The sequence below is a fragment of the Apium graveolens genome, unplaced genomic scaffold (genome assembly GCF_009905375.1).
Source record: "Apium graveolens cultivar Ventura unplaced genomic scaffold, ASM990537v1 ctg6836, whole genome shotgun sequence".
In the NCBI taxonomy this organism is placed as follows: domain Eukaryota; kingdom Viridiplantae; phylum Streptophyta; class Magnoliopsida; order Apiales; family Apiaceae; genus Apium; species Apium graveolens.
The window spans coordinates 62,877-74,616 of NW_027419822.1; the positions used below are offsets into that span (position 1 = coordinate 62,877).

General features: G+C 31.5%; 1 protein-coding gene and 1 long non-coding RNA gene across 2 annotated transcripts; both read left to right on the plus strand.

Moving 5' to 3' along the window:
- The first annotated feature begins 3,105 nt into the window (after positions 1 to 3,105).
- On the plus strand, positions 3,106 to 7,773 carry LOC141703603 (uncharacterized). The gene is made up of 4 exons (XR_012567610.1): positions 3,106 to 3,584; positions 5,350 to 5,526; positions 7,546 to 7,617; positions 7,729 to 7,773. It is a non-coding gene; the product is annotated as an uncharacterized LOC141703603 (long non-coding RNA).
- Positions 7,774 to 8,609: 836 nt separating this feature from the next.
- Positions 8,610 to 10,118, plus strand: LOC141703602 (auxin efflux carrier component 5-like). The gene is made up of 4 exons (XM_074507071.1): positions 8,610 to 8,683; positions 9,335 to 9,420; positions 9,762 to 9,922; positions 10,026 to 10,118. The coding sequence occupies exons 1-4, from the start codon at positions 8,661 to 8,663 to the stop codon at positions 10,104 to 10,106; spliced, it is 351 nt and encodes a 116-aa protein (XP_074363172.1). The 5' UTR covers positions 8,610 to 8,660; the 3' UTR covers positions 10,107 to 10,118.
- The last annotated feature ends 1,622 nt before the right edge of the window (positions 10,119 to 11,740 follow it).

Genomic DNA, 11,740 nt, shown 5'->3' on the forward strand with positions numbered 1-11,740 from the left:
AATTATTACTATTAATATTAATATTTAATTTTACTTTATATTTAAAATTCACTTATTTATATTAATTTGATAATTTATAATGTATGTATTCTCGTTTTTAGAATTTAACTTACGTTAAAAATAAGGACAATTTTTGTAGACAAAAAAATTTGAATCATTAACTAAAAGGGAAATTTAAGGGAAATTTCATTTGAAGACGAGGGTTTTTAATTTTCGGAGCAAATAAAAAGGATAAGACAATACTACGCCATGCCAAATAGAAAAATAAACTGAGGGTAATATAATATTTTTTATTGTCTTGCTCTGATAATTAAGAACCTGCTCTGAAAATATAACATCTCTAACTAAATTATTATATATATACATATACGTACATACGTACATATGTTTGGATGTATGTATGTATACATGCGTGCATGTATTTCTATAATAATTAGTTATAAATGAATATGTATATATTAAGTATGCAATTATTAATCTATATTAGTAAGTCATAACTTAGGTATTATATGATCCATGCATATATCTCTATAATAATTAGTTATAAATATATATATAATATTAAGTATGTAACAACTAATCGATATTAATAAGTGATGTGATAACTTATGTATTATATGAATTCTTATGCAATGGTTATCATTTAAATTTTTATACTAATTTTTTAATAGAGTATGTAAATTTTATGAAGAAATTATTTTTAATGACTTACATATTAATGATGTTTTAATTGAGGTAATAAAAATTACATGAATGAATCTGTATTAATTATATAATAATGAATGAGTATTAATGATTAAAACAAATAATGTTTGGATATTAATTAATGTATTTATGATTAAATAATAAATGAGTATTAATGGCTAAAACAAATATTGAATGGATATTAACTATTATATTCATGATTAAATTTGCTCATTAATTACCGTATCTATGATTAAATAATGAATGAACATTAATGGTTAAAACAAATATTATATGAACATTAATTATTATATTTATGATTAAATTTGCTCAGCGAACCCCTGTTGCTGTATTAGATATATAGTAGATAGATTTGTTTCAGATGTAATATTTTAAATTGTCATGTTCTTGTAATATTTTATTTTAATTATGTAATGTATTTTAATAATAAGTAATATTTTTATTTTTAATCTTATTAATATTTAATTTTTAAATTTTAAATTTTAAACACGTTTAGTCGGAGTGGGTCACTTGATTTACCAAGCCCATGAAGAAGGAAATGGCAGTGGACTTGGGTCACTTGATTTACTAAAAGTTGGACTTGGGCTTTGAATAGGAGCCGGTTGACCACCTAATTTACCAAGCCTATGTTTTGCTTACTGGGCTTCAAAAATAAGGAAATGGCACTTGCTCGGCCTATATAATACGGCTTAGGGTTAGGATTAGCACCCGTTTATTGTAATCAATTTCATGTAATCATGGTTTTGGAGGTGAAATCGAGTTGCAGCCGATTGATTTCTTTTTCTACACGAAGCAGCCTCATCATATTCAATCTCTCAATCGCCCCTTTTTATTAATTATAAGGTGTCAATTTCAAGACTCAATTCACTTGTACAATCTTTTATGAGTATAATTTATGTGTTTTTTTAGTTTAATTCTTCATTTTTATTCGAATTTCTGAATTACTTGTAGAAACAATGAAGAAAGTGCTCCACGAATCTCGTCCCCGTCCCCGTACAGTTTTCAGGTAATTCTCCATCTTTTAAATACAACAAGTTGATCTAATTTTGTGTAATTGTGTGTGTGTGTAAAGTGTATGAAGAAGAAATCTAGAATGGATACGTTCAGTTCATTTTTGTGGTTGTTTTTTCTATTTAAATGGACCCCGATCCGAAATTTCCAGCCTCAAACCCTTATAATTTGAAAATTTATTGTTAATACTTAACTTTATCCTAGGGCAACATTTACGGTTCATTTACAGTGAAATGATTATATCGTAAAGGATTAATATGGAAGATGCATTGTTAAGTGGTTGCAGAATAAATAAATTTGTTTTAATTTCTATTTATGAAGAAATATTCACAAAAAATAGGCATGACTATGTAAATACGGTAGATTAAAACCGTGGTCTTTGAGAGGGCCTCACCAAGTCTGTTTCTAAAGTTTGTTTTCATGTATTCTAATTGGCTAGCCTTATACTCGTGATCTGGAAGCGGAACTGCACGTGATAAAAGAAGAGAATGCACGTCTGCAACATGCTTCGGTAAGTAAGACACTGGCTACGACTTTGTTTCTTTAAAACAAATCTGCATGTTTATTATTAGTTATCTTTTTGGCTAGTGCAAACATAAACTAGAAGCAACAAAGAGGATTACGCAGCAGACATGTTGACCATCATTTTATATCTTGCATATTTTCATGTTCAGTAATCATTCATGTGCATTACTTTTACATGAGAAGGTCTAGTAATAAGTTCCTTTAGATTAATATTATTGATCTTGTTATAAACTTATTCTTATAATTTTCTTAACAAGTGCCCTGGTTTTCAGCAATTGTTTGAGGAAGCTGTTGCAGGCCATCTAAATCCATAGCATCTGACCGTGATTTGCTCAGATGAAGCCTCAAAATATTATTACTGTGGATTCTTCTTTAATGTCCATCCAATTATTTAGAGCAGCTGCACCTGCAACCTACTAGATGGGGTAATGCCCAGAATAGTACATGGGTGCAGAAAGCAAAAGGTGCAGATAATTACTTTAGTCTCATCTTTTTCAAAGACCCTATTTATAACTTTTTGCATATATAGGATAATAGGATGCCTCCGCTGGACCTTTGTTGCACTGTGGAGCAATCAGCTTTTGTTTCTTTGAAGTTCCAGCAGTCTCCAGTGCTTCTTTCGGCCTGAGCTGCTGCATAAGAATCTCGCTAAATAAGGGGTTCTGAAATGCTTTGGCCATGCTAATGAACATCTGCTGTTGCTTCTGTTCAGTCCTTCTCAGCCTCTCTTTAACAGATAACAGATAATTATCTGCATTCTCCTGTTCCTTTTGGATATTCAAATTTCAGTCCTAACCTGTCGGTATCACTCTCTAATTGTTCGAGTTCTGCCTCCTGTTAAGGCGCTCTCCATCACGTGAATGCTGTGAACTCTTTTCATCCCTTAAGACATGCTGCTCAGGTTGCTGTAAATTGGTATAAGTAACACCGCCTCTCTTGTAGATGCTTCTCAAAAAAATTGAGTTTTGAATATGGTTCTCCCTGATCATGAGCCAACTCAGTCCGCATTTGTAGCATTTTCCGACCTTTCTTTTAATCAATTCGTCAAACAATCTCAACAAAATATATACAGCAACAAATATAATCCACCAGAATTGAAATACTACCCAACATATTACTGATGTCATCAGTGCAACCATATTGCCCTGGTTTTCTGCAATTGCTTGAGGAAGCTGTTGTAGGCCATCTAAATCCATAGCATCTGACCGTGATTGGCTCAGATGAAGCCTCAAAATATTATTACTGTGGATTCTTCTTTAATGTCCATCCAATTATTTTAGAGCAGCTGCAACCTACTAGATGCGGTAATGCCCAGAATAGTACATGGGTGCAGAAAGCAAAAGGTGCAGATAATTACTTTAGTCTCTTCATCTTTTTCAAAGACCCTATTTATTATCTTTTTGCATATAGTAGATAAATACTTGGTATTCCTTCCGTTCCTCTGCGGTAATTGTTCATATTCCCAATTGAATACTTCTTAGGCGATTGTTCAGATTCCTGATTGGCATATGATCTTTAGATATATAGTCTTACTTTTCACAACTGTTGAAGGAATTAACTTTAGTGAATAAATGAGGTCACAAATATAATGCCTTGCTAGCTTGTAATCAGGGTCTTAATTTTAACCATCCAGTCTTCTGTTGTAGACAACAACGAAATATTAAATGTGTACAGGCTCTTTTTAACAATGTTCACTAAATTAATGTGCTTCTCTGATTGGTTTGTGTACCTTTTTCGTAACTTCCTGTACCAGATCTAGACGCTACTCTATTCCCTGATGATGGCCGTACAGTATTTTTAGAATAAACTTTCTTGTCGAATATGGACTGATAGTATTTGTTTAATGTAAAAATAAACTAACAGCGCCATAATTTAAATAGGAATTTCCTTCTTCTTGTTATACTTGGTATTTGAATAAACACCTTTTAATTCATAGAGTAATTGACAATGTTGGAATTTGAATTTGTAAAACGTAGATGTAAAACGTATAAATTTACAGCAGACAAAAGTTTTCCATGGTGTGATTTGTTAAAATGATGATTTGAGTCCATAAAGTGCTTCTATTAATTTCAGCTTAATTGTAATTTGGAGTCGATGTCTATTATTCAGGTCTTAAGCTTACTAGAGATACTGAACGGAAGAATTTGTATGCTGATTTTGATGTGCATACAGTTGAGGAAACTTTTCCCACTAAAACTTCTCGAGTTGCATCTTGGATGAAGTAATTCTATTATATGCCAATCAAGTATTCCTTTGGCTAAATATTTATGCGAGTTCTTTTTTAAATGCTATAATTTGTCATTTTATGCTATAAAATTACTAAATCTATGACGACACTATTAAATTTGGTGTTATGCTTTGACATGTAGTTTCTGTTTTTCTGATGTTTTTGTGTGTGCTGATTTCTTAGAACAGTAAAACAAGTTAAGGAATAGAATTTTAAGCTTGAAATGCAAGAGAATCTGATAGGATTCAGTTAGAGAGAGAGAGAGACGCTGGTGGAATAATAACTTCTATTTTCTGAATAATAGTTCAAACATGAACGTAATTAAAATATTGATGATCTTTTTATACTAAACCTCTACTTACAGTAATAGATTACAACACCCTTGCTATACTACTCTAGCTTTTCTGTCCTTAACCCCTCCTTCAAAACTATTCTTTAAAACAGGAATCCAAGGCCTTCTGTTGCGCACAGTATATTCTTGAACTTTTCTGTAAAGATTTGTATAATTGTACTTCATCAATTTGTTATCCATTTATGCTGCAACCACTTTCTCACTTTCTGCTCAGCCAAAAACTTAAGGGCCCAGTGGTCCGGCTTAATGAAAGAAGTGATTATCCATGAGATATGCTGTCCCAATTGCCTATGTATATGCATATGAAATGAACAGAAGTATATTGAACGTAATAAAAGGGTGCAAGGTCATCTTTCATTTTGCTATGCGTATAGTATTACTTGTATTGTCATATTGGTTGTAGTTGCACGGCCGCTTCAAACATCATCTGGGAAGATAAAGTAAAAATTCATTTGATGAAGTATTGGATCATGTATAGCACCTAATTATAGCATGTGCTTGATTATAATGATTTTTTCTTTTTAACTAGAGAGTGGTACAAGTACAAGCACGGTTTTTTGTGGGGAATGCTTCAACGTCGCAATGGAAGGAAATATAGTTGAAGACGTGAATATTGATGAAACGTGAATATGGTTGATGCGTGATTCCAAACCACCAAACCAGTCATCTTATAATTCTGCTAGAATTCTTAGAGATTGACCTAAAGGTTATTTCTCTAGTTAACATTATAGATTGTAATGTTTTCTTTTTCAAACTTAGATAATAATGTTTATTTGTTTCAGTTTAATTATTATATCGTAAAATAATTTTTTAACATGTGTGTCAGACAATCCCAAAACCCATCCTTCGCCAATTATATCAAAAAGGGTCGCCATATTACGAGTCTATCTAAAATTTTAAAGTGTGATACGAAATTACGCACTAACCAGATTTTTTCTAAATATTAACTAACATGCAATATCGATAAAAAGTAGATATTCTTATCTGTCACTCATTGCATTGAGCTTGACCTGGTTAATATTCTTATTTATCTTCTGCAATTTGTTAGTGCAAGAAGCTTGACCTAGTTTTCAGAGGGAGAACTAGAGGGCACTGGAGGGAGTCTCGGTATCTCTCAACTGTTTAAGTTCGCAGAAATTTTAGTGTTAAATTTTGAAAAAAAATATAAAATAATGTAATTTGGTTTCTTCAAATATTAGTCGGTCCCCCGTAAATTTATTTCTGGTTCCGTCCTGTTAGTTTTTAACTCCTATATAATAAGAATGACATGTAAATTACACGTGGGTGCTCCTGTATGTAATATTTTATAGTCGATATAATTAATTTAGATATTTAAGTAGATAATTAGAAATAAACCCATATTTCGGGCGCCAAAGTTCGAACTCCACAAAATCAACGTTGTATTAAAACTATATAAATTTAGAAAAATCTCATAACTATTAAATCATGAACTGTTACTCATATTTAAAATCCTTTAAACATTTTTGTCAAAAAAAATATGACTTGAAATTTCAAAACATACTTGAAAAATATATGTGATATAGTCATATGGAACAAATATTGAAGTAGACAATGAGTGGGCTTGGGCCGCGGGAGTGGGGCACTGAATCCAATTTAGACTTTAGGCATCAATATTGGGCTTAAATGACTGTTGTCTTCAAAAATCTCAGAATAACACCAAATTGTAATATGTTGTTAGACAGAGATTTTGAATGCAAAAACTGAATTTTATTATAAAATCCAAGCTCTTACCTTAGTATATCTGAAAATTAAAGTGAATAACTGTAATGAATTTTTCGAGTTTTGTAAAACAAATCTCGATTTTATTAAAGAAAAAGTGAATAAAAGTAGGGGATGAAGATAAATATGGAGATAGAGATAGGTAGAAAGGGTGAAAAAGAAGGTAGGGCGGATAGGGTTAGGTGAAATTAGGGCGGCCGACTCTCATGCGAGAGAGAGAAGTTATTTTAATTATTGGTTACTATTAACTTCAACAATAATTGTCCAACATAGATCTTTGTCATGGATATTATTAGTTACCAACAACATTTTTTGATTTGCATGCAATATTTCGGAAAGATGTAGTTGATGAAAACATATTTTGTTTGGTGTTTGCTGAAACAACATAGACCATAGAAATGTTGTAATTTCAGAGAGAGAAGAGTTTATGGATTTAGAAATGTGAATTGGTATTTCTGTAATTGATTTTAAAACTTTTTAGTTATGACATGCAGCTAATTAACAGAAAAAATGCTCACCGGCCAGCATGAGTATTTGTACAGGCTGATCATGTAAACCGCAATCTTTTTGTTATATCTACACTTAAACCTGTATTAAGTAATATCGGATAAAGTTATAACCTTATTTAGGTATAAATTTTGTCAATCGTAATTTGGGGCACGGTCGTAAAGTAATATTCTCGCTAAGAGTATCAGATAAAAAAAATTAGAAAGTTATCAAGGGCCCAACTAAAATATAAAGTAATAATTTCAGAATTATATGTATATTTACGTACTCGGCCTGACCCGATTAAAAACCCGGTTAAAATTTGATTATTCTAATATATTTTTTTATATTTACATTTATTATGAATATAAATAATACTTTATGTTGTAAGAGATATGCCTGGACTTTAACAAGACGAAGACATTTTGTCAACCCTAAGTAAGTTATATTGTTATCTTAATTTGTATTTTGTACTTGTAACATTTTGTACTTCTAACAGGTTATAAGGTTATAAGGTTATCAGGTTCACCAAACATCGAACCATGGTTTTGGAGGTGAAATCGAGTATAAGGTGTCAATTTCGAATTTCTATTCACTTATACAATCTTTTCTGAGTATAATTTATGTTTTTTTATTTAATTTAATTCTTCATTTTTATTTGAATTTCTGAAATTACTTGCAGAAACAATGAAGAAAGTGCTCACCCCGTCCATGTGTAGTTTCCAGGTAATTCTTCATTTTATTGCGATTTAATTAATTGAATGCGATCATCATATATACATGTACGTTGTTTGTTTTATTGACTGCGATCTTACTGTGTTGTTTTGTTGCGCTTGAGTATGTTCATTCGACATGGATTTATTGCTCTATTATCGTTGTTAGTTGTACTCGAAGAATTTAGTGTTTGATTTGATATTGTTCTATTGGTATAACTGCTATTGTTTATTTATACGTATAGTGTGATTTTGTAATTAATAGAATGTTATGGTGGGAGCAATTTATGAACATTTTTACTTTATTTAGTTCAATTGAATATTTATGAGTCGAATCTAGACTTGATTAATTAATGAGTCAAGTAGAATATTTAGACTAGAGCTTGAGAAACCTTATTCGAAAAGAGAATAGAATTTGGGGACCTCTCTTGAGGTGTCTAGTTAACCATTATATAAGCCATAGGGATCGAGTCCGCTTAGTTTTATTAGGATATATTACCTTTTTTTTGTAGACTATTCTGGTGGAAACTCATATATTTTTAAGGAGCGAGCGACCCTTATTAATGGTAAATTTCTTCATGATCATATTTTCATTTGTATGATTATTTGCGATGAGGATTAATGATCGATTGAGCCTAATATGGAAGATGCAAAGTGATACTTAGTGCTTTGTCAAGTGGGTAGTGCTTTGTCAAGTGGGTGCAGAAAAAATAATTTTGTTTTACTTTCTATCAAGAAGAAATTTCACAAAAAATAAGTATGACTGTAAATTTGTTAGATTAAAACCATGTCTTTAAAGGGCCACGCCAGGTCTGTTTCTAATGTTTGTTTTCATATATTCTGATTGGTTAGGCTTATACTCGCTATCTGGAAGCGGAACTGCACGTGTTACTAGAAGAGAATGCACTCCTGCAACATGCTTTGGTAAGCAGGACACTGGCTACAACTTTGTTTCTGTAAAACCAATCTGCATGTTTATTATTAGTTTCTTTTTGACTAGTGCATACATATACAAGAAGCAACAAAGAGGATAAAGCAGCAGGCATGTTGACCACATACTAATCATTTCATATAACAATGCAATACACACAGACACTGTAATTTTGCAGACAATGGAATTTTCACGAATCAAGTTCATAAATAATTTCTTTCATATTTTTATTTCTTATAATCCCCAACAGAAAGTGAGGCAACTTGAAATTCCTAAATAAAATTACATTTGCAGATTAGTACATAGTGATGATTTGCATATGAAAAACATTATTGCTTTTGAAGATTCAGTTATTAGAACAACGGGTAATGTGAATTTTACATTGGATATGCTATGGAAACCTATGTAACCTGATGCAAATTGCTCAAAAGTTCTATGATAATAGTAGCTCTAATTATCGTTGTTAGTTGTGTATAGAGATTTTCCTATAATCCCCATACCTTATACACATGCGTACACTCAAATATAGACACTTTTCGTGAATTATGCCAACCAGTGAACCTTTGACAATTAAAATTAGATATTATTAATCGGTTTTTTTATGTTATCATCATGCTAACTTCTGGATGGAAATTATGCTTCAGGTTGCATTTTGAGATGCCAAGCATTATGGAGGAATGTATTTTGATTGTGTCGAAAGCAGCTGTGGGCACTTACATGTTCTGCTTGGGTAAGTTCAAAGCACTAATTCCCGAGTCCATCGTGTAACTTCTTCATAGCTACATACAATTCCACATACACACACACATTATCTGGACATTAGGCCAAGTAAAAAAACAGATCAGTGCCTAATAAGGAAAGTGGTTTAGTTACCTGATGATAGCAGTTGCAAGTCTGCAAGCCTTCATTAAAAAAATAATTAAGGTTATTTAGGACGGATTTATTACACATTATAATCTAATCTGTGACTCTTCCTGATTAGATATAATATCTGAATTTGTTGTAGACATCCTTACATATAGCCAGATTCTCTTCATATATATGCTTTGCTTACTGCTATGCATATTTCAGGTTTATTCATGGCAATTAATAAAAAGATAGATGAAAATTGGTCGATTGGAGTCCCTATTACCGGCATCCTTTGGAGGTTTATCATGGGACCAATTTGTTGGGGCCTTGCCTGTCTTTATTTAGGATTAGATGGTGAAGTGTTAAAGGCAACAATAATCCAGGTACTGACTATTTCGTAATGATACGTAGAAACTATAAACTCAGTGTTAACGAATTGATTTTGTTCAATGGCGATCTAACTACATATTGTGAATGTTATTTCAGGCGACACTTCCTCCAGCATATTTATCTTTCTATTATGCTCAAGAATATAGAATAGATATCGATTGCATTAGCCATGGGTAATTACTGTTTTTGCCACTGAAATGATACGTATAAACTATAAACTCAGTGTTAACAAATTGATTTTGTTCAATGGCGATCTAACATATATTGTAAATGTTATTTCAGGTGACACTTCCTCCAGCATACTTATCTTTCTAGAATATAGACTAGATATCGATTGCATTAGCCATGGGTAATTACTGTTTTTGCCACTGAAACTCTTTCCTGTATTTAGAGATCTACAAACTTATACTACTTAAAACCCAAGTAATACATATATAATATATATAAAAATATATAAATACAGTCATATAATATATTAATATAAATTTGTGTTTGATCTGATATTGTTCTATTGGTTTAACTGCTATTTTTTATTTATACACACAGCGTGATTTTGTAATTAATTGAATGTTATGGTGGGAGCAATTTATGTTTTATGGGCTCGAACATTTTTACTTTATTTAGTTCAATTGAATATTAATGAGTCGAATCTGTAGTTGAATAAATTAATGAGTCAAGTAGAATATTTAGCCTAGAGCTTGAGAAACCTTATTCGAAAAGAGAATAGAATTAGGGGATCTCTGAGGTGTCTAGTTAACCATTATATAAGCCATAAGTATCAAGTCCGCTTAGTTTTATTAAGTATATTACCATTTTTGTATATGATTATGGCCGAAACTCATATATTCTTCAGGGGCGATCCACCTCTATAAATGATAAATTTTCTCATGTATCATATTTTCAATTGTACTGGATCATCTGGGATGATGATTAATAATCGATTGAGCCTAATATGGAAGATGCACAGTGGTGATACTTAGTGCTTTGTTAAGTGGTTGCAGAAAAAAATATTTTGTTATAATTTCTATTTAAGAAGAAATATTCACAAAAAATAAGTACGAATCATGGTCTTTAAAAGGGCCACACCAAGTCTGTTTCTAAAGTTTGTTTTCATATATTCTGATTGGCTAGGCTTATACTCATGACTTGGAAGCGAAACTGAACGTGTTACAAGAATAGAATGCACGTCTGCAACAAGCTTTGGTAAGTAGGACACTGGCTACAACTTTGTTTTTGTAAAACCAATCTGTATGTTTAGTATTAGTTCTCTTTTTGACTAGTGCATACAAACAAGAAGCAACAAAGAGGATAAAGCAGCAGGCATGTTGACCACGTACTAATGATTTCATATATCAATGCAATACGCACATACTCTGTAATTTTGCAGACAATGGAATTTTCCCGAATCAAGTTCATAAATAATTTCTTTCATTTTTTTTCTTATAATCCCCAGAAAGTGAGGCAACTTGAAATTCCTAAATATAATTACAACTTGCAGATTAGTACATAGTGATATGCATATGAAAAATATTATTGCTTTTGAAGATTCAGTTATTAGAACAACGGGTTATGTGAATTTTTACATTGGATAAGCTATAGAAACCTATGTAACCTGATGCAAATTGCTCAAAAGTTCTATGATAATAGTAAGAGAATCCAGCACATGGAAGTAAGTAATTTGAAGATATATCTAAATGTCATAACTACATAAAGAATGGAAATTATTAATACTATAGAGGGCTATATACAATTGTTATACGGTGTGCGCAAGCTGGATCATTATTAAACACAACCTTACCAGTAACTTTCTA